General features: G+C 37.4%; 1 protein-coding gene across 9 annotated transcripts in view; it reads left to right on the forward strand.

Annotated features, from left to right (window-relative positions):
* The window catches only part of MEF2C (myocyte enhancer factor 2C), a 137,310-nt gene that overhangs the window by 95,999 nt on the left and 16,883 nt on the right, over window positions 1-24,428 (forward strand). For all 9 annotated transcript variants that reach the window (XM_015849721.2, XM_015849723.2, XM_032441486.1 and 6 more), the window contains 3 exons: window positions 3,680-3,823; window positions 10,800-10,986; window positions 12,080-12,127. In XM_015849721.2, coding sequence (XP_015705207.1) covers window positions 3,680-3,823; window positions 10,800-10,986; window positions 12,080-12,127 — 379 coding nt within the window. The remainder of the gene's footprint in view (window positions 1-3,679; window positions 3,824-10,799; window positions 10,987-12,079; window positions 12,128-24,428) is intronic.

Here is a 24,428-nt window from a genome sequence, read left to right on the forward strand (position 1 = left end):
AAAAAAAAAAAAAAAACTTTTGATTTGAGGTACTCAAGAATGCAATGCTCCATACAGTTGTGTAATTTTATGCTCTTTAAAATTCCCTGAATAGTCATTAAGTCCTTGGAAACTAACTGAGCTCCAGGAGGATACTATAGCTCTGGCTATTTTCCAGGATTTGCAGGAGGCTACAACAGCTTAACATGGTTTCTAAATGACTGTAAGACTAGGTCAAAGGCCTGCTGAAACCCAGTTGGCCTTCTTAATATTTCTATTCTTCTCTGAGGTCCAGAGTCAGCCTCTATAATCAAGTGGTGACACAGAGCCAAAGAGGAGAGGGGAAAATTGACACAGAGTCCACAGGGCTTTTGAATAAGGATGGGTCTGTAATATATCAGTCAGTGTCACTTTTAGTTGTGTTGTACCAACAAGTACCAAATGTTTTGAAGCATAAAAGTAAAGGACTTTCCTGAGAGGTATGGGTATAGTAATAGTGTGGGGAGTAAAGTAACAATGCAGCAGAACAGACCAAATTATAGCTTGAGTATTGGGAAGTCAGAGATAATAAGATGCTCAGGATCATTATATTTGTCCTCAATACCATTCAGCACCTTACTGCAGAGGATAAGTATGTCATTTTTAGCAAGTTCTGCTCTCTAGAGAAGGACTGCAAATTTTACTGTGTGTGTATGTGTGTGCCTATGCAGCCTATCCATCTGCTTTTCTGTCCATTTCCTTATTAGTCTTTCATTCTTTATTCAGTACCAAGGAAATCTGGCACAAAAGGAGAGGTCTTATGGACTATGAAATTCAGCATAATTCATGAAAATATTGTGTTCTTGTGCAGAAAGAGATCTTGACGGTATTCCTCGAAGGTGTCCCAGCTGAAATACAGGGCTGAAGTGTAAGCCCTGTGCATGGAGGGGGGGAGAAAAAGGATCCATAGAAGGATGGGCAGGGTGCAAGAGAACCTGCAAGAGCTCCAGCTGCAAGAAATCTCTGTACATTGCACTTTACCCCATAGTGTAATTTGTAGAGAAACAGGCATTAGTTCCAGCACTCACAAAGCTAGAAGCTGTGCAGTACACTTGTGGACATTTTTGTTGTCTAAACTTAACTTAGCAAAATTTAGGGGAGCTGGCTGGGGAGAAGGGCACAGATAAATGAACATGTCTTCCAAGGCACAAGCCAAGCTCACTGGACTGGTGAATTTTGCAAGAGCAAAGTTTGCCTTTACTCTGTTATAGCTAAAGCTAATTTTGGGTGGAATACCATCTGCCTCACAGTGGGCTGCTCTTCCCATGTGGCAGCTCTGGCCCAGACCTGCTCCTGCAGGGGCTTCTCCAAGGACTGTAACTTCTTCAGTCCATATCCACTGCTCCATCACCAGACTTTCCTGGGCTGTGGGGGACTTTGCACTTGGAGCACCTCCTGCCCTCCTCCTGCACTGCCCTCAGTGCCTGCAGGGCTGCTTCTCTCCCATTGCTCAACTCTAGCCTCCAGCTGCTGTCATGCAGCAGTGTTTCTCTCACATCTTCTCTCTCAGAGCACACACAGCTTTGCTTATGACTCAGTTCTGGCAGCAGCAGGTCCCTGTTGGAGCAGTTGAAGCTGCTCTGCTCACATGGGGCAGTACTCACAAAGACCTTCCTGGCTTTCCCCCCACTACATAAGCCTAATATAGAAATTTCTAGTTAGAGTAGGGATTGAAGCCTGGAATGGCAGCAACTGTAATTCATTGCACCTGCTTTCTCAGATTTGGAAAATAAAACAGGTGAGTTATTTAGATATAAAAGGGAAAATTCACTTTTACTGCACCATATTATATCTTTTAAGTCTTTCAAACAGCAGTTGATTGCAAAAGCCCTCTTTATAATGGGCTTGTTTCTGTCTGTTAGCAGTAGAGATTATTCATGACTTTGTCATGGGACAAATATCTACAACATTAAGGAGAGATAAGAGGGAGTGGAGAAGTGGAGAGACTCATTCAAGTTGTCTCATTTTCTTAAGGTTTTATTCAAATGGATGTATAATTTTGTCTGTGAGTCAGGAGCAGCTCTTAGGATTAGATCTGAAATTTGAAGACCTGCACTGAATATGTTTGCCAAAATGTGTTTGAGAGGTCCACAGCATGAGTTTGGAAGGTTCTGATCTCAAAGGACAGAGCACTGTTATTTTGTTGTCTTGATGAAAATCTAAGATTCAAGTCATGCCTCCAGAAGGAGAATAGCTTTATAGCTTCTCTGCAGTGATAATATGGCCCCATCCATAAGTCTTGTATAAAACACAGAATTGAAGTCTAATTTTTGACATACAAATACAATGGTAAAAAATATGAGTTTGTAATATAAAATTGTAGGGACTTAACAGTGTTAAATTGGGCATTGCCATAGCTAAAAAATAGCTAAGAAACATGCTTTTCCAAAAAAAGAACAGAAAGCTCAGTTCAGAGGCAGCCCAGCAAAAGAAGGCAAAAAGATACCAGGTAGAGCCTGGTATCTAAGGCTAATCGCTAACACAGACACTAATCACGCAGTATTATCACATAGTTACTTAGTAACACGGGAAAGCTGCGAGATCTGTGTGTTGTAATACCTCTCAGCCTGGCTACAAGAGAAACTTAATGGTGAGCAGTCTGATAATGTCTGTAGACATCCAAATGGACTTTTTGAAGAGTTTTTCAACAAGGAACTCTTAAAGCTAAGTTTGGGAAATCTTGGAAATACTGACTTTGTGTATTGTTGCTTGTATCGAATAGTCCACAAGGACTTTTTTCTCATAATCTTCTACCTTAACAAAAGGGATGACTGGTAGACCACTTAAGCTTTGAGACCAGGCAACCATTTTAAGTTGTTAGCTACTAATTTCATTCAATTTTTGTGCTTTTGATCACCATTATTTTTCTTTGTGATGCTGTTCACTGATGTTTGTGGTTCCAGGTCTTGATTTCAGCTGGTGAACCTGAGATTCATCTGTTTTGACTTTTCACTAAGCATCTGTTCTAGCAGTTATTTTCCCTTTACATTAAAATTTAGCACTGTACATTTGTAGCACTGTAACTGGAGTCAGTAAAAGTAAACACTATGTGTAGGAGCCCTGAATCAGTATTTCACAGTCTACTCTACACTCTTGTCCTACCAAAAACATGCACCTTGGAATGGCAGTTCATGTCATTCCTTAAAGAATTTGATTCAGTTGCTCCTCCTTCTTCTGTGAAGAACGTGAATTACTAAGTTTGTTACCTTTTTTTATTATTTATTTCTTCCTCCTGTATCTTTCCCTCTAGAAAACACCAGAGTATTCCACGCTAAGTAGTATGTGTCTTTTGCTGTTATTATTCATTCCTACGTATAAATATGTTAAAATAACTTACCTTCCGAGTGGGTATTTTAACCTTTAACCTCTTACTGTGATCAGATGTGGTGGGAATGTGGTGTATAAGCACAAGAATTTTGCTGGGTTGCTAGTGTTGTTTTCTACTGACTGATTCCAAGCAAGGCGATTCTTTCAGAGCAAGGTGTAGTCTTGTCTTGTCATTCACAGTAAGGCATGTGACATCACTGTGGTGGATATGTCAGCAGTTTCTGTCCCTAAATTAAAATGTAAAACATTCTGGGCAGTTTGTGATACTCTAACACTGCTCAGTCTTTCTTGCAGCCTGTGTAAAGGATTGAACTTTCCAAATTGTGTATTTCAGACGTTGAGAAAGAAAGGACTTAATGGCTGTGACAGTCCAGACCCCGATGCAGACGATTCAGTAGGTCACAGCCCTGAGTCTGAGGACAAGTACAGGAAAATTAATGAAGATATTGATCTAATGATCAGCAGACAAAGATTGTGTGTAAGTACTCTGAGCTCCCTTTCATTTTTTTTACCTTTTGATATTTCTCTGAACCTGGCAGGCATTGAACAAGAAAGAAAACAAAGGTTGTGAAAGCCCCGATCCTGACTCCTCTTACGCTCTCACCCCACGCACTGAAGAAAAATATAAAAAAATTAATGAAGAGTTTGATAATATGATGCGGAATCATAAAATCGCAGTGAGTACTAAAGGTTAGATGGCTGTCTGCTGATAACCGCTGCAGTAACAAACCATAACCCTTTCAGTTCTGGCTTCTTAAAGAAAACATTTCAGCTGGAAACAGGCTTTAATAGCCCAATATGTAATTAAACACTATGGTCAGGAAATTTCACAAGATATACTTTTCTTCCAAGTCTCTACCTCTGACACAGACAAAGCCTACAATAGTTGAAACCTGCAGAAGGAAGTGAAATATACATATATGCATTATATTCACTAGGTTTACAGAACTGTTTTACCACACCACTTGCACAAATTATACCTAAAATGTAACAGTGGAAATATTTCTTTGTGGACAGGCTAACAAACCCACAGAATACTTTCAGTGGTGATATAGGAAAAAAAAAGAAAAAAAAAAAAAGATGTAGAACTGAAATTCCTTTATAAATAGCAATTAGTACCTTCTATGAGTGTCACTTCAGTTCTCAAATGTCCCTGCCAAACTCAGTTGCAGCACTGAAGGGTTACAGCTACTTGCTCGCTGCAGATAAACATACTGCATGAGAGCCTAATGGTAGGATTCAGACATGTTTGTGTGTTGGGGTGATTTTATAGCTTTGACAGAGAATTTGCTTTGACCTCATCAGCATTTACTTAATGCTTTAACATGAGCTAAATTTTGATTTAACCAAGTCAAAATTTCTAACCATCAGTCATATGCCTTGCCAGATATCTAGGAGAAATAACTCTGCATGTGCTATTTTGTTTGCACAAGACGTATAGGGGGAGAACATTTCTAATTATGTTTAATAGAAGATTCTTAAAACTGACCAAAAAAAAAAAAAAAATGTGGAAGCCGTGAAGGTTATATATGGCCCTTCTTCTGAAGAGGATAAGCAATCCAAAGAATTACCTTGGTTTAAAGATGCATCTGAATTTACATAAGTAAACTGCTTTCTTCTAGAAAAGATTATTTGGGTGTGTTCATTGCTTATTCCTGTGTGCAAGTTGAATGTTTAACTCACAGAGAAGATGTCTTCTCATGCAAAATTAGGTCATATTCGTAATGCTGCTCAATTGTGTGTACAATATGTGATACTTAAGCTGAGGGCACCGCTTAAAGATGTTCTGTTTCTATCCCATGCAAAATTTTTTTTCTATTAATTCTCAACATAAAAATTGTCGCCCAAGCTAACTAAAATCTGAAGAAGTTCTCACATCACAACACTTTTTGGAAAATAAATAATAATAAATAACAAAGGTTTTTCACGGAGGCAAGAATGACACCAGATGTGACATCCGAGCATTTGGAATGACTGGCTAAGAAATCCAAGCATGAACATGAAATATCAAGGAGGTATAAATGTACATTCAATCTTTCTTGCCTCGCTTTTTATTTGCTACACCCCTATAGGTACTTATCTCCACAAGAGTTGTCATAGCTGTCACCATGAGTTTGATTTCTCAGGATGGAACTCAGTTTGACAAACAGTGATTGCAACATTTAGGTTGACTGTTATAAGCTCATATGCTTCACCCTTTTTCACATCAAAATCTTGGCAATCATCACGTCTTTCCTTTTTCAAGGATGACCTGTGCTTTTTCAAATCAAAGTGACAACATTTTCAATCAGATAGGATACAACCCAGTTACCTGTCAGTCTTTGAATACGTTTTGAGCTGGCACTTGAGATCATCTGTTTCTCTCATGCATTCTCTCTTTTCTTGAGACAAAGCAGTGAATATTACGACTATTAAAATCTAAGCTGTGAGAAAGAACACCTTGTAAGAAAACTCATTTCAAGCCAATGCTGAGTTCTATCACCATCCTTACCTTCGAAGAATTTATAGGGAAAATCACCTTTTCTAGAAAAGCAGGAAGGTTTAAGGAATTGGAAGCAACATAAGTTATCTATATGCATTGTACATCACACTGACTCTCCCAAGAAAACCATGAAACTTCTTTCTAGCAGTTTTCATTAAATCTAACCATTTGATGTCAAATAAAATCCTGGCTTGACTCTTAATTTGATGATTGCATTGGTTTCCTGGGCTGGATTTTGAATATAATGTATCTTCCTACCTTAATGGGATGTAATAAGGTACAACACTTTATTTTTTCATGAAATCACTTCATAAATGCTTCAGAGATACAGAAATGAAAAATGCTAGCATTTCTTTTCATATAAGACAGAATATCCTTTCCCTGGATACTTCTCACATACCTCAGGGCCTGCGTGCTCCATCAAACTGCTTACCACAAGAGGAATCAGTAGGCAATGTCCCTTAATGCAACAGGATCTCCTTTTCTTAGCATTAATCTAGATCTAGTGGACAACATAGAGTTCACAGCTTGTATGTAACTGAAATTTGCATTTAAAGGACACCAGCTTTAACTGTGCAATTCAGTATAACACCAGGGAAGTCAGGGAATTTACATTAATTTACATGTATTTATTAAAGGTGATCAAGAAAGTTGGGGCAAAGAAAGCAAAACTGAATGAAAAGTCATCAAGTCATGTCATTAAATCATTATTTACAAAATATGTTGAACAGTGAAGTGCCTCTGCCTGGTCTTGTAAGAGACCAAAGCTGTTGCCAAATGAAAAAATTGGCTTTCCCTCCTAACAGCAAAGGCCAATAATGTTTCCTCAGATAATTTTCTGGGGATAAGCATTTATATTGTTCTAAAACATCTGATAATAATTACACATTTATTTGTAGTTTTCATGAGTGATGATAGCACAGGAGACAGAAATAGTCCACTAGAAGGGGGCTGTAAATGTCTCTGTCTCTAAATAAATGAAAGTCTGGTTTAACGCGGGCGGGGGAAAAGACAATATTTAGCACAGAATATTTGGCCCATTAATTTTCAAGGGTTTTGAGAACCCAACATTTTGCTTTGCCCAACACACTTCAGCTTGTGGAGTTCACATCTGATATAGTGCATGCAGGCACTTCCCTTTCAAGTGAGCAATCTGCGCTCTTTAGCAATTTTGTTCAAAGGAGAAGAGACAGTGGAAAAAAAAGAAGCAGGATGTGACAAGCTGCATACATGTTAAGGGCAAAGCCATGCCTGTGTTAGTAAATGAACAACAAAGAGCACTCTAAGACACTTATCTCTGCCTCAGAGTGGATTGTTTGACAGTCCCTGGCATTCTTCTGGCACAGGCCAAATAATGCTCTTCCAGACTGATTCTTAGCTCTATTTGGTAGTTAGCCCAGGCCAGGAACAATTCCCAGTTGTCAGTTTGTATGTAGCCATGATGTTTTTGAGGTTGAGAAAGTTTAATAATAAGGACATGTACTGCCCTGTGGCCTTGGATGGCCTTAGTTCCTAGGCACATTTAATTTACTAATATAGATATTACGCAAGTGCATCATAAGCTTTAATATCCATCAGGCCTCACTGGAATAGATATGCCCTGTGACTTACCAAGAATGACAAGGGAATCTGTAATAGGATGCAGCTCTTGGAGAAGGACATACGAGACTGTAACAAAATTTGAGAAACTGGAGGAAAACTGTAACTAGACACTTACTACTTAAAACTGGTGCTTATCCAAACAGAATGCCTTCTCTAACCTTTGGCTACTGGTAATAAAAAAAAGTCACCGTATCATAGACTATTGTGTGTTGCACTGTGAAGGATAGAGCTAACTGACCTTGCACTGATAGAATTGCCTATGAAATACCCATAAACAATTGTAAGTATATCCAGATAGTAGGAAAAAAAATATGATAAAAATGAAACCACTATATAAGCAGAAATAATAATTTAAAAAGAAAAATAGCTAGTTTAAAAAATGTTTTCAAAATGATGAAAGGATGGCTAAGTAACTGTTTCCAAAATGTTTGTATGACTAAGTGATGACTAGTGATAGTGGCAGCCACAAGAGAAGCCAAGTCCAAGGCTCTTTTGCTCTGTACCAATGTAGAAAACTGGAGATTCCAAATCCTGAAGTGTTTTAGACCTTGAAGAGAGAGATACAAGCAGGTGAGCATAATGAGAAATTGAGAAAGTCTTGACATTTGCATTGGTTGAAAGGCAGAGATGGACAAATGCCAAGACAAGGAAAACAAGTTAGGAAAATAGAGGCAATAGCTATATACCTAGGCTCAGAGGGAAGATTTCACAGATCTCATGACAGAGATGAAGAAGACAAAGTGATCCCCAGTGAGTGGTACTCAATATAGCATAGGATGGCACTCAAGCAGCTAAGAATTGTTTAAAGCTGTCAGAAATGGAGGAAGGATTATGTCCTCAAAGCAGCCAGGCAGAGAGATCACCACAGCAATGAATGTTACAAGAGGCTCCATGTGGTCTTATTCATGTCTCACATCAGACTGGATGTGAAGATGTCTGTCTTTGTGTGGATTCAATTGTTAAATCTGTTTGAAAAGGCAGAAAACAGCAGCAGCAACTAACTTTGAGCTCCAGAACCAACTCTAACTGAGAGGTCCAAATTTCTGCTCTTTTTTATGTGGAATTTGGGAATTTACTGGATCAATTTGTAGCTAATTAAGATAATGTTTTGCTTCATAAAATATATAGAGACCAATAGGACATTTAAGATTATGCAAAGCCAGACTATTTTTAGGGAGCCTAAAATCATCATAATGACATAAACTGATACCCCTTGAGCAATGTGCTTTGTAAATTTTTCTTTGAAATACAAGCCACACTTGCAGCCAAGAAGCAGAACATCAACAAAAAGATGTATGCAGGCAAAGAAGATTGCTCCTAAGAGAAATGAAGAACAACTGGGAAGAATAATTACATTTGTGAATATGTAGTCATTTTTTCTTTTTCCAATTCATGAGTAATAAACAGTAGGTTTCAGGATCTCCATGCAGACCTAGCAGCAGGTATAATTTGACATGTAATGAATGAGATTCTCATATCCTTCCCTACTAACCCTACTTAAATCCATCGGCTTTTCCAAAACACAGCCACTGAGTTGCACCTCAGCTCCTTGTACAAAGAGAAGGAATATGTCCGAGGATTCATGTAGCCAGCTCTTTCCATTCAGGTGCCCTAACTGATATTAGCCTCTATGGAAAAGAGAAGCCATCTCACAAAAGGAGGCCACAGACCACATCGTGAGTTTCAGAGCTAAATTAGCACCTTGAAGTAAGTCCCAAAGCATTTGTGTAACGTATCCTTCACATCATGCTCTGAACTAAAATCTTTCTGTGTGATTCTGTGGCTAAGCAAAATGATTGTTATATATTTAGAGCAAATTATATCTGCCCCCAGAAGGAGGTGGGTGGGTGCAAAAAGAAAACAACAAAAAAAAATACAAGTGCAAGGTTAAAAGTAATCTGATGTCCAGTGCTGTAATACTCAGGGCACAGCCAACAGATCTGACCAGCCAGAGAAGGTACATGTGGGTGGCACAAGGTCAGAGTATCTCTGCTGCCTAACACAGCAGATTATATGTCCAGTTCTCAACATTCTCTCACCAGAACCTTGAAGACTTATCAGTACTGTCAGCTGCCAACAATAAAATTAAAATCTGTGAATTCCTCTTTCTGAAGTTGTTACAAGCCTAGTTTAAGGCCAGTCTTGAAAAATTAAGACTCTTGAATAATATAAGATTTTCAAATGGCATATTAAAGGGTATTTTGTTTGCACGAAAATATTTTGACATTTAAAGTGCTTTCAAGTGACAATAAGAACACTCTCCTTTCAAAAAAAAAATAAAAGAAGTTAATTACTGAAAACAAAACAAAACAAAAACAGGTAAACTAAACGTGGAGTCCTAGTGTATTTGAGTGATACAGGAATCAAAGATTTTAAATAAATTCAGGCAAATCTTACCCAAGGAAACAAATATAACAAATCAACCAACCAAGATGACCTGAGATTGGCTTTCTGAGAGGATTATGAAAATCACACACATTATCTCCTCACACCATATATCAGACATAGAATAAGAGTAGTCCATAAGTTTGTTCATTTCTGAAAGAATTCTTCATAGAGAAAAGGCTTGAGGGAGGCTACTGCCTTCAAGTGTGACAACAGTGTTTTGAAAAGACATCACCAAACATATATCCAAATAATAATCCATATATCCACATATCCAAACACGTAATCCAAATAATTCTATATTTATCAAGTTCTTGTATTTGATACATGTGCCTAAGAAGAACATCATTTCTTTTAAGCCCTTTCTAAGCTCAGATATAAACACAAAAATACATAATTTACTGTGTTCGTAGCTTTAACGTGATTCGGGATCATTCTGGTTGCTAAAGCAACATAAGGTGAAGTTAAAGCTTTCCCTTCTTCATTCCACCTCTTCTAATTTTTCTCCATGCAACGAAGTCATCATAATCATCCACCTTTGATCTTGCAGTCATCTGTGACACTAGATTAAGATATCACAAATGAACAATGACTTCACTGTATTAAAGAAAAAGAAAATTAAGATTCATAAGACAGGATTTTATTTTTAAAAAATGAAGAAGAAGAAGAAGAGAAAAAGGAAAAAGAAAGAAAGAAAAAGGAGAAGATGAAGAAAGAAAAAGAAAGAAAGAAAAAAGCTAGAAAATCTTCTTACAAAGTAATCGTGCAAGATGCATTAAAGAAAGATGGAATTGTGATTCGAAAAATCACACGTAAAAGCCTTGGTAATTCTTTGAAACTCTTCTTTTGACTGTTAGCTGGGGGGAGCTTAAATATTTTAACCACCAACTACAAAATATTTGAACTAAATATAGAGTAACTGTACTCGAAGGCTGTTGTGCTTCTGTACTATTCTTGTCTTTGTTTCCCCTTTTTACTTGTACAGGCTGTTCCACCACCAAACTTTGAGATGCCAGTTTCTATCCCAGTGTCCAACCACAGCAGTCTGGTATACAGTAATCCAGTCAGCTCACTGGGAAACCCCAATCTTTTGCCACTGGCCCATCCTTCTTTGCAAAGAAATAGCATGTCTCCTGGCGTGACACATCGGCCTCCAAGTGCAGGTAACACAGGTAGGCTGCATTCAGTCCTGTCTTCTTAAATTCTGTTTTACTGGCTGCCTGTGCACCATAGGTCACTTTAAACTGTACTCTTAGAAAAAATAGCTCTGTTTTTAGTAGTCATAAAAGTTTGTCCAAAATTGCTGTGTTGAAGAATCAAAAGAACCAAATTGGTTTCTATTCCCAATTTAGAAAACAAATGAACAAAACCCTTCTAAAAAGAGCTGAATATCGACTGAGATTAAGGGAAATCAATAAAAGATTAAAGGGAAGACTATCTGCTGTTTCATAAAAAGGCAGCTTGTCTACTTAATTCATGCAGTAACTTTCTACACCATAAAACCTAAGGGGGCAGAGGAGAATGAGTGGCCAATGCAAGAAACTTAAATTGCAAGTCTGGAGGCTACAAACAGAATTTATTATTATTACATGCTCCTTGATGGTAAATGTTAGTTGTCTGTTTTGTATAGCAAGAAGCTATGCTCCGGTCTGGTGATGATGAGGGCTCATCTCTAAACAGGATAAAGGGGGATTAAGTTAATTCAGTGTGCCTGACTGGAGCAAAATCAACATTGTTAAGAATACCAAGTTCAAGGAATCATTTGAGGTCTCCCAAGTTCAAAGGGAAGTTTGTAAAATCCTTAGAATGAATGTCAATGACAAGCTGAAGAAATTAAAATAAAAGACTATGTGAATATATCCAATAACATCTGAGCTAAACTCTGTTACAGGAATTTCCAGTCCCTTTACTCCAAGTCCTACGTGGAACCCTTTACTTTTTTTGGTTAATACTAATCTAAAGATAGTTCTCAAGTGAAGGAGTCTATGTATCAGTTTCAAATAAAATTAATTTCCTATGCTGTGGAGATATGAAAATAAAATAATGAATTGGTGCTGCAGATTTTGTTGGTCCTTGAAAAACAAGTATCTTGTATGTGTAGCATTAAATGTTACAGATTTGTGACTCTGGGCATGATCTGATGGCCTCTGAAGTCAGAGAAAAACAGCATTGTGTATAGAAGAAGGTCAGTTGAAGTCAGAGATCATTTTGCATGTTTGCCTGATATAGTTTATTGTACTCACTTGTAGTATTTCAACCCTCTAGGTGGCCTGATGGGTGGGGACCTCACTACCGGTGCAGGCACCAGTGCAGGTAAAGAGAAAAGAACTTGTATTTATTTTCCTAATTGAATAAAGGACTTTCTCCAAAGGCTAAATCCTAAAATATCTTCCATATTGGAGATCGGACATTGGTTTATTTTCCCCAGCTGGGTAGTGGAGGGTTGATATTTGTGCTTTGAGAAGTTTCTTTTCTGCAGTGTTGAAAATCTGTAGTTCAGAAAATTCCATGGATACAGATGTCTTTCTTCCTTCACAGGAGCCTTTCTATAGAATCTTACAGGTCCTCTGCGCTGTCTGATCATGTGAGATTCCCACTGAGGCCAGTGTCTGAAACTTTGACCGTTGTTAAGTCGCAGAGAGTTTTGTCTTTGACTTAGTGGAACTGAGTAAAGACTTCACTATTGAATTTCTCATTAAACTTTCATCTGCTAAGCACAGATTTGATTTCATGCCCTGGTTTAAGACCACTTCTGGTCACTGAAATCTGTTAGCATTCTCTTAAACAACCAAAAACTAACTTAACTCAGTTTTATGCCTGTACTTAAGTGCTTTTGGACATGGCAGGGAAAAGGATTTCACAAATAATCATGCAGAGGGAAAGATGAGCCCCTTTAATTCTGTTCCCTGGAACTAATGAGAGCTGTAAGGACTGTTAAGGTCGGTATAATCAAAGCAGTGTTGTCTCAGTCCTGTTTGCTCAGTAAACTCAGTGGTTTGTTCACAATGTCAGTGATGTTGCATTATTACAAATACAGATTACAAAAGACAATGGCAAGATTACTATTTCAGTTTTAGAAGTAAGCACATATGTTTAAAGAAAATAAGTGGAGTTTTTACGCAGAACATATCTCATGTTACTGAGTTAACTTCTTTCATAACCGTAGGGAAATAGCTGAAAGATCTGTTTTGTGCACTGTAAACCAAGGCCAATATATCTGCCTATTCTAACACTCTATCATAGAAAGACTTATAAAGAAATTCTGGATATAGCAATCTTCTTTTTTCTTGGCTCTTCTCATCCTGCTTTAGACCACCCCCTTTTATCTTCACACATAGATGAGTAACAGATGTTTGTGTGATGCGTCTGTAGTAAAATGGAAACTGCACTGTATCAAAAGACTTCTTTAAACACATGCTGATGCTTTGAGGGGTCATTTTGTATTAATTTAGGAGTAGGATAAGCTAACCACAGGAACTTAGGTGTTAGTATCCTTTGTCAACAAAAAAGAAAATACAATAGGAATGATAGTTTTGTTAATTATCTTTTGTGTGAAAAAAGATAAAGAAATATTTGTTCTGGTAATGCTCTTATTTTGTCTGTTGCTGGTTTTTATGTTGTTGTTTTGTTTTGTTTTTTATCTCATGGATAGTAGAAACTTCAAGAGCAACAGCAGAAAAAGTCAGATAAGAAACTGATTGCCCTATTAAGGGGCTCCCTCTACTGTTTTGTTAAGAAATATCATTGTTTCATCCCAGGTTTTGCTATTTTTTTAAAGACTTCGGAAAGCAATTAGCAAAAGCCATGTCTTCTTCTAGGCACATACTAAAATAAAATCCATCAACACATGCATTTGGTGAAATAATCTTTGTGTTTAATAAAATCTGTATATCAACATGCTAGCTTAAAATGTATTTTCTTTTTAAATACTTTTTTTTTCTTGAAAATATATTAAAAGCATATATAAGCATAGTAAGAGGGATTGCTTATTTACTCACTAACTCAGAATTTGCATCTCCTGCATACAATGATACACATTAAGCTCTCGAGCATTCTGACTTAGGAGTAGGCAATTGATTTGAGGGACATACATTTGGGGAGCATTGCTAGGAATGCACCATAAATATTTAATTGTATGAACAGTCTTTGCTCTTTAACTGGCAAGAGGACTTTAAACACCATTAAAGAAGTGTTTTCTAGATCTCTTAAATGGAGAACAGTAGGAAGAATTTGATACAGGGCTGAAGGAAAATGAAAGGTCACTGTGAGGTCAAATCCTCTGTCTTAGTTGCCTTATTCCACAATGGCACTATTTTGGACAGCCCTCTCTCTTAAGGGGACAGAAGAATGAACATCAAAAGTTCTCTTTGTTCATCATTCTTCATAAGAAACAGAGACCTCTGTGTTTTATTCTAATTGGCATCTTAGAAGCTGGTAGCATGCACATTATAAATTTGCATTTTTCTGCAGTGTCCAAAAATAGCATATATTCAAAATAACATACTACAAGAAGAGGAGTCTATAGAGTTTCATTTCTGTTACTACAAAATGAAACTACTTTTGACTGCTAACACCAGGCCTCAGTTTCTGCACTACTTTTACAAATTACATTATAACAAATTATAACTGCAGTGTCGCAGATGGTAAAAGATTAGTTGAGCCTGTGTTTTGAAAATTGTTATTTTGATGGTTTGGATTATTTTAAGTAATAACCCTGAAATAATCCACAATTTACCTTGGGAGTTAACCCAAGACATAAATAGAATATAAGAAAGCTGACTGTTTCTTTATTATCCTGCTCAGCTAAATACCAGCAGTGGTATATTTAACTTAAACCAAGGTTATCTCAGGTTTGTTAAAGCAAATTTACTCTAAGCCAAAACCTGATCGAATCTTTTCTATCATGTGACAGTAGCAACTGCCAAAAAATTGGAGTGAACTTCATGTTTAGTATATTTGCTAAATTGCAGCAAAGTCTTTGGTGCCAATCCCTCAAGCCAGAAGCTTTTGACTAAAAGAAGAAACAAGAATCTTTTGGACTCAGATCACTTTTGTGGGTCACAATTATATTCTGGAGTCACATCCATCAGTTTTTTGCCATAACTAACATGAAAATAAGAAGTGGTGTGTTACCAGTCTACTTAATAGACTGTGTGAAGTTCTTTTTAATTTTGGGGATCAGATTTAGTCAATTACAAAACCAACCAAGTCAACAGTAACTTGACCAGAAATAAACAATAACTGTAAAGTTGAAGTTTTAGCTCTGCAAATTAGCTGTACTCATGTTTTATACAGTGATTCAATATTTATCCGGAGTACCTGGTAAAAGATTAAAATTTCAAAAGTATTCAACAGTTTTAAAATCAAAATAGATCTGTGCTGGGGGAAGTCTTTCTTTCTTTCTGTGTTTTAAGCCTTAGGTCTTAAAGCTCATTGTATTTCAGATGAAAACAAACTTTTTTTTTTAATGTCATTTTCATATTATGCCTTTTTTATTTTATAATTAAATTTCTTCTGAATGGAATAAGTCTGTCTAAATCAACAAAATTTCTTTAGATTTTAAATGACCAAAAATAGTAAAATCAAAGTAAAAAAAAACAATATGGAGTTTTAAATCCAGTATGTCTAGCAATCTTACTAGATTTTACTCAATTTATTTATTTGCTTTCCTTAATTTGTTTCGCTATTCAACTTCTGTACAGCCTCCACCTTGACATTAATATTAAAGGAGCAAGTTATTTGAGAGTACTTAAGAGTCTGAAAATGCTGTCAGTGTGTTGAGTGCTTGTTCGCTGTAAATCATACATCCTCACACTACCTTTAAGTAAGTCTGTTCTTTAAAATCATTAGACACAGAAAAGATCAGCTGTGCATTTTTGATCATTCTTCCTGAGTCTTTTCAATAACTGAAACCCATATTCACTATAAATCAGCAGCTAGAGTTTTCCTTCTCAAAATGTACCACAAGCTAACAGTTTCTATCAGTATTTCATACCTGCTGAGAGCTCAAGGTCTTAGATTTACTTTCCAGTGTTATAGTTATCCAGTGCTTTCATGCAACTTTTTCTCTTGACTGGGCTCTGGGTGAGCTTATTATGTATTCTACAAGTATTACAAGTCAAATATGTAACAATCTTTTCTTTATTTTTTAATTTCCAAGCCCTTGGGTGGTATCATCTCAAAAAAAAAAAAAAAAAAAAAAAAAAAAAATCAAATAAATAAATAAATAAATAAATAAATAGAAATTTAAACGATTGTTTACTACAAAGAAATAACTATCTATCCAAATAAACCTACATGCAGTACCAATCCTAATTTTAAAAAGGAAAGAAGGACAGAAAGACAGAAAGTAAGAAAGAAAGAAAGACAGAAAAACAGTAAGACAGAAACAAAGACAGAAAATAAAGGATTTCAAAGGCACCTAGTTCAAGGGGCTTGGCCTCTTCTGCCAGGCAAAAAACAGGACCCAAGGAAATGGCCACAAATTGTACCAGAGGAGGTTTAGATTAGACATAAGAAGAATCTTTTTCTCTCAGAGAGTGGCTAGGCACTGGAATGGCTGCCTGGGGAGGTGGTGTAGTCTCCATCCCTGGCAGTGTTCAAGAGGCATCTGGATGAGGAGCTATGAGATATGGTTTAGTGCTTGTGGTAGCAATAGTAATGGGAGGATGGTTGGACTAGGTGTTCTTGTAGGTCCTTTCCAATCTTGTGATTCTATGATTCTCAAACTGCAGTTTACAGACAACCTGTTAGTACTGGTCTGCCAAAGAGAACATGACAGTCATAAACCTTCCTTTATAGCTCAGTGAGTGCAGCTGCCCACAAACCTCTCACCTAGGGATTGGGCAAGATATGGTACAAAAGTATAGTAAACAACAGTTCCTGTCCAAGGAAGTGTACAACCCAAAAGAACATGCAGTCATTCATAACAGAGTTCATGATGCAACAGTGCCAAACCCAAACAATAAGAAATCACAAACTGACAGGTTGGCTTAAAATCATGGAGGGGGATAAGAAATGAAAAGCTTAACAGTTTTTCTTTTCCTTTATCCACTCCCTGAATGCCAGTAGCAGTTTTCCAAGCTTTCTTCTATATAAGAAGATATGTGGTTCTTTTCAGTTCTGTATTTGTCCAAGAGTTGCTGTGTTACAGGAAGTACCTACAAGTGAGCAATTGGTGATAAACGTGAGATTCCCCACTGAGAACACTGGAATGTATCCTCTGATATGTACTATGAAGGAGACAGCCATAAACACAGGACTTTACAAAAGTGTGTTCTTTTCCTGCCCCAGGCCACTGAGCTGTTTAATACAGCTTGTTCAAACTCTTTTCTTACAGGTAAAACTCTCAACAGTAAAACTTTTGAGTCTGAATTTGAAAGGATGGTGTGCAGTCCATGTAAAAGTCAGACAAAATATTGAAGTGAGTGCTAAATGCAAAGGTTCGGTGCATGTATTTTCAGCTGGCACTCATGACCTTGATGAAGAGGTTTATATAAGCTCATTCTCTGTAGATGTCACTCAAAATCTGGAAATTTGGCCTGCATTATGTTTCCATCAGTTGTGTAAGTGCTGACTTACTAATTTATTTAGTTATTCTCCATCTCATCATCTCTATTATCAGCAATGTCTCAATATTTGTATTTATAAAAAGACAGCTTGAAAGGATTGAAAGGGAGAAAGCCCTGAGTTCACATGCAGTGAACAATTAAGTGAGTCATACAAAGTGTGATTCTTCCTAAGTGGGACTTAAAAGAAGGGTGCGATTGACTTCTTTTCCTCTTTGACAAGCTGTAACTAATACTCCTCCAGAGTGATTTAGATTTTTGTATAAAATCATCTTCCTCATGAACTCAGTGGGAATATTTTTGCTTTACATCCACGAGACAGAATTTTTTCTGCTGGTGGCATTTTTGTGTGTTTGTTCTTGCTTTTTAGAGCATCAGTCTGTCTACTGTTGCACACTGCAATCCATATTTTCTTGCTCCAATTCATATAATAGAAAAAAGCATTGCACATCAGCAAACATCTGGATTCCATGTCTATCCTGTGTCCTGAAAGAGGCAGTTGATGCCTCCAGGATCTGAGATGCAGCAGTGACATTGCTCTGCAAAGTAAAGCAAGAAATGCTTTTAACCTGAAGCCGGGACTGTGGCCACATGCAGAAGTTCCTAGCAGTATTAAGCTAATGTGACCTCTGCCCTTTAACTTTTGACATGATTCCCCAATTAAGATACTTGAACCATAGATTCCAGTTGTTTTCCAAATCTCTTGCAAGCTGATTTTTCCCTTGATAACAGTTGAAACAGTTTCTGAGAAGTAAATGCATGCAAGGGGAGACAGGGATCAGTTAATTACTGAGCTTTTCTTTGCATCTGCTTAAATTTCAAAACAAATCCATACAGTATTACACTTTCCTTTAGTGCGTGTGTCAGTTTTAATAACAGCATAGGCAAGTTAGAAGAATAAGGCTGCATCATTTAAGTTTAGAATACGCAGTTTGGGGGCTTTTCTGACTTTTTTTTTAAACTATGCACTCATCTTAAAGTAATTTTCCATTAGCAAAAATAGCCAATGTAAAGTGTGGCAATATGCTTAAGGAAAGAAAAGGAAAAAAAAAAAAAAAAAGAAAAAAAAAAAAACTTTACAGGTGGCATTTTTTTGGGGGGGTTTTTTTTAGTGAAATAAGAATTGAACTATAATCCTAAGTGCTGAAAACATACTTGGGGGTGCAGGCTATCCCAGACAGGTTAGGTCTGTATATGATCTGTGTGTCTTGCATATGTTGTGTGATCAAGTCTGTGCCACTTCAAGAGTTTCAGAAAATGTGCCAGTGGCAGAGGTAGGCTAGCTCTTTCACCATGGCAATACACTTTCAAGTGGCTGTCTGATGTGTAAAATCCTGTTTGGTTCTAAAATACATGGGAGCGTCATTCTGATGCTCCTTATGTAGTTCCCCCCTTCTTGAACTACAAAAGTGTAGTCTTTATAATGCACAAAACCGAACACTCTGCAATTTTCATAAGTGTTTTCCTCTTAAAATTTACAGCTTAGTTACTGTGCTGCTTATCACACAGAGTCACAGAATCATAGAGGTCAAAAGAGACCTTTTGGAGATTGTTCAGTCCTTCTCCCAGCTCAAGTAGGTTTCCTACAGTAGGTTACACAGAAGAGCATTGCAGCAGGCTTTGAGTATCTCCATAGAAACTCCACAGCTTCCTTGGGCATCCTGTTCTGGTGTGCAGTCTCCCTCGCAGTAAAGTTTTTCCTGTGTTCCAGTTTGTGCCTGTTACCCCTCATCCTGTGGCTGGGCACCACCAAAAAGAGCCTGGTTCCATCCTCTTGTCTGCCGTCAGTTAGATATTTGTAAGTAATATCTCCTTTCAGCCTTCTTTTCTCCAGGCTGAACAATCCCAGATCTCTCGGCCTTTTCTTGTAAAGAAGATGCCCCAGGCTCCAAATCATCTTTGTAGCCTTCCTCTGGACTCCCAGAACAGAGTTCTCTATGTGAAGTTTCAAGATAAACAAGATAACGTGGAAAAACTTGTTTTTCGTCATAACTGTAGATGTTGATAATTAACTTCATTTGAACAAAACTATATTGTGAAACTAGAAATAAATAATACAATCAGAGGTAAAGATATAGGAAAGAGAATTTTTACACTGAAGCTATATGCTCTGAGATTCCTGAAATAAGATACCATTCAAGAACTATGAAAGCAAACATTAAGATGCTATTATCAATCAAATTAATAAAAGCACATTGACAGTACTTCAACATCAAAAAAAATACAAGCAGGACCTGGAGCTGGGCAGCCTATTGCTTTCCTTCTGTGTTGAGGAAGCAGAAAGGACTAAAGAGTCAGCCTGAAGAAGGCAGAGCACTCTTCCTCCTTCCTCCTTTCACCTTCAGGTGTATGCATAACTTGATACAGACCTTTGCTGCCCGTGTCACATAGATACCCCTGTTCCAAAGATTGCATAGAGGAAATCCAGAGCTGTGCTGAATTATCTGCCTGCAGTCTGGGAGGCCTCACTGCAATAAGAAACGTTTTGAAAGGCTGCTTACACTTCCCTATATGGGCAGCCACAGGCTAATCCTGTAGCCAGGTGCCATCTTCACATGTACTACATTATGGTGTCGACTACTGTCATAGACTGAAGTGGGAGGATACTTAGCGTGAGAGCTTCTTTAGAAACATTCAAATATGGATCTTAATTTAGCAACAAAACATCACCACAGTGTTAGTGATCAGGTTGGTTTCCAGTGTACTTACTTACACACTTGGCCCAGCAGTAAAATATTTGCATGAAATTTAATGCTCAGCACACTGTTCTCATGGTCTTTCATCCTGCCTGTAAATAAACCCATGTATCAATCCATTTGGTTGAGAAAGTATCTCAGATTTCTAGTGTCCAGGCCTGATGGCCTTAGATTTCCAGAAATATGATTTGCAGTGTTTTCTGTAGAGTCAAGGCTCTCTTATTACAGTCAGCTAGTCCCTGAGAAGCATCCTCTCTGTCCTGAAGGAAATCTGAGCCCAGTTGTTGCAGGAGGGGTTACACGTGTCCTTTTCAGCAGTACTTGTGTGCACCTGCAAATACTCCAAGCAGACTAGATTGTAAGCATGTTACAAATTTTAGATGGCACTTGTCCCAGGGTTAGAATTAACTCTGACTGCTTCATCCACAGAAGGTGGCTGGCATTAGTCAGCATGGAGATCTGAAGAGAAGCAGTTGGTCTTCAGATACTTCATGATGGAGAGCTTGCTTCCAGGGTGTGGCAGGAACAGGGGCTGCTGGGGACAAGGGTGTGGAGGGGGTTCCCAAGGTGCCAAGACCCAGTCATGAGCAGAGCATCCAGAGTTCTGGCCCAAGGTGCACTGAGTAGGTTTTGTAAGCCACATTTGTTTCACTTGGCTCCCAGTAATTCTGCAAAGAAGGTCCAGTAAAGTAATGTTGTGGGAATGAACAGCTACTGGAACATGTCCAGAGAAGAGCAACAAAACTGGTGAGGGACCTGGAGCACAAATCTTATCAGGAGCAGCTGAGCAGCAGTTTAGTCTGGAGAAGAGAAGGCTCAGAGGAGGCCTCATTGCACTCTACAACTTCCTGAAGGGAGGCTGTGATTAGGAGGGGCTTGGCCTCTTCTCCCAAGCAACAAATAGGACCCCAGGAAATGGCAACAAGTTGTACCAGAGGAGGTCTCGATTAAACATAAGGAAAAACTTTATCTCTCAGAGTGTGGTCAGGCACTGGAATGGCTGCCCAGGGAGGTGGTGGAGTCACCATCCCTGGCAGTGTTCAAGAGGCATCTGGATGAGGAGCTATGAGATATGGTTTAGTGGCTTGTGGCAGCAACGGTAATGGGAGGATGGTTGGAGTACATGATCTTGTAGGTCCTTTCCAACCTTGTGATGCTATGATTCTATGATACTCTAATGGAAAGATTTTTTCTGGGTGAACTTGTCTGCAGATCGGTTTCCTTCTGCCACTTCCTGCTAGTAAAAGTAACGTACTAGCAAGCAGCACTTAATAACCCTGAGTTATCTTTTTAAAATATGTGTAGGTGAGCATCAGTACAGCTTCCTAGCATAAGTGCATTATTGTTGGTATCATTTTTGTTAGGGTGCTAAATAATAGCCTGTTCCAACAGTGTATGTGAGTTAAAAACTGTACACATAAGATGTAAAAAGAGAAAAGGAACCTGTTCCTTGACTTTCAAATCCTGTTAGGAACAATGACCATTCTTCTAATTAGAGGAAAATAAAACCGAATGAAGAGTGCAAAACTGACTTTAAAGTTAGCAAAATGCCTATTACTGCATTGATTATTTTACTGTATTTATTTATTTATCTTTGTACATTTTAAAGTCCAAAGTAAATTATATAATTATAGGATTTTGTATTTATGTAGATTCATTCTGAATTTAACATTCCTTCTGAGAAGGTAGGCGGACAACCACAGTTTCATATGCAATGTGCATTTAGCATAACCCAACAAGAAACCTCCATGAGATGGAGTGTAAATATTCCTGGAATGTGAATATTTATAGTGGAACAATTATGATGATTTCTGTGTTTAAGAACTAGAGATTGCCACTAATATTTAATAAAAACAGTTCAAAAATCTGAAGGCTCTTATTAAAATTAATGGGGGGTATGCATCCCAGGTGCCCAAAGATCAATCCATACAGTGAGTGATAAGCTTTCAAGTAAATGAAAAAAGATGATTGTGAGTCTTGCTCCTAGTACTTCTAGGACTGAGACAGATGTTTGTTTTGTTCGTTCATAATATTTTTGTATCTTTGAATTGATAAATTAAAAAAAACAAGTAGGATTTTGACAGGATCAAATCATCAAGAAATCAGGTTGCAAAAATTTTTGAATTTTTCAAGACTTTGGAACCATGACATTGCTGAAGTGGAAATAAATAATTCACTCTTCATATGTTTTACTTTAACACGTGGAAAGCTTCCTATCTTAAATGCTCCATTGAGGAGAATTGCCCTAACTCTGAGAACATCGATAATAGCAACTGCTTTGTCCTACAACTGTAATGCCAGTGACAAAAATTTGAAGGAAGAGAGATGAACTTTGTTCCCTGTCCTGCCTGGAGTAACTTGTGGTTTGCTCCTCCCCTTAAATTACTGCAAAATAGAAGTGACAATTCAAGATGTTAGTGCATATCTGTGCAGCATAGGCTGAAAGCATATTAATATATTTGGATTTTTCAGTTTGTATTGACTGACTAGCTAGTAGCACATAAAGATAACTTTTTTCTGGATGTTTTTAAGAAGCGGTTTTGTAGGGATTAGTCATACAGTCTCTACTTGGACAGAATTTCCTCTAAAGTCAGTGGCACTTATGCCTAGCTGCAGAATGTGGGAACATGACCAAGAAGAGCATTCTACACTCAAAAGGCATTTGTCTTTATATTCTGCCACTTTTGTCCCAGTACAAAGTCTGGCACTGCGTTTCGTGATACACGCTGCTCCACTAGTTCTGTCTAGAAACAAGCGCATTTCTGTGTAAAATATTGTTACACTTTCAAATCAGTATAACAAACAACAAGAGGAAAAATAATTTTTTTCTGAAAACTTCTTGAATTGAAAATGCTTTCAATTTACAAATCGTGACATATGCCCTTTAAATTTGTACGTCTACTGTTTTTATTTTCATTATGCATTACAAATCATATCTGTAATGTTTTAAAATGTTCAATTCCAGCAAAAATATGGCTTTTAACCAACTAAAAATGTAAAGCCAACTTGCTTTAAAATCCATCTGTTTTTCATTTTCTTATAATCTATAATCAGGAAATCCATTCATACATGACATATAATTTTTCCTCTTTCAAGTGGATAGTGGAATGTGATGTTCTGCATACAGTCACATCTGAATTGATAATTGTCCAGGCAGAGCGTAATTTTAAAGTATAGGATGAAGGAAGGTTTAATTTGTATATTAGAAGTCTCGTACATGGGTGTTTGTTTTTTGTTGGTTTTTTTTTTGTTTTTTTTTTTTGCCTCTGCATGTAAATGAGACTGTTCTGTTTAGTGGATTTATCTGAAGGTAGGACAGCTGCCTCAGAACAGGCCACAGCTTTCTGAGTAAAGAGGATACAGTTTAAAGAGCTGGTTTAAATGCAGGCTCTTCTTAACAGTAAACCGCACACACGCATTCATCATTGATTTTCAAATGATGGGTTTCTGTATCACTGGTTTAAGGTCCGCAATCTTGCATTCCTGTATCCACATGATACCAAAAGAATAACAGTTTGGTGGCTGGAAAGAGGAACAGTTATTATATGGCTCCAAAATGCTAGCTGCCATAATGTGCCATGAACAGCAGAAAACTGCTGGTAAAGAGAAGATTGCAGCAGTGCTTAAAAATAATTTGATGTTCTAAAAATATAAATACAAGAATTGTTATCACTGTTCAACATATTTGTAGGTAAATGTAAAGGTTTGATTAAAGATTCTGAAGATAAAGATGTCCTTTCTGAAGAGTCCATTCTTGTTATTAATTTTGATAGAAAATCATATGAAGTAAAACTTCTGCAGAAAGTGTTATTTTTCTTGTAGTCCTTGCAATATAAGGATTTCTTTTCTCCAGAAAATGCAGGCATAGAAAAGAACATATAAATTACAAAGTGCTGTTTTATCAAATATCTCTGGTTGTATACTGAAGAATAAAATAGATGCATGGAAATTATGCTTGTTCAAACAGCTTCATTTTCACTCTTTGAAGAAGTTCTTTTCATACAAGAGATTTTAAAGGGTTTTACTTCCTGTGGGTAAAATATCTCCTGTATGAAACCAGTACCAGAGAAACTGCTTTTGCTTCAGTTTCTGCTGTTGATCATTTCTCCACATAAATGTTTTGCAGTATTTAGTTTGTCTTAGATGAATATCTAAAAGGTGCTTTCGTTTCTGAAAGAAAATCTTCTTGTATATTTCAAATGCCCCTTCTAGTTCCACTGCCTTTGACAATGTATGGCATTAATTAGATCATAATATGGAGCAAATCTGTGCTGAGAGCAATTGTTCATTTGTTAAAAAGGCTGCTGACACAAAATAGAAAACTCTTACCAGAGTTGTCCTACTTTAGAC

This window comes from Coturnix japonica, chromosome Z (assembly GCF_001577835.2).
Source record: "Coturnix japonica isolate 7356 chromosome Z, Coturnix japonica 2.1, whole genome shotgun sequence".
In the NCBI taxonomy this organism is placed as follows: Eukaryota; Metazoa; Chordata; class Aves; order Galliformes; family Phasianidae; genus Coturnix; species Coturnix japonica.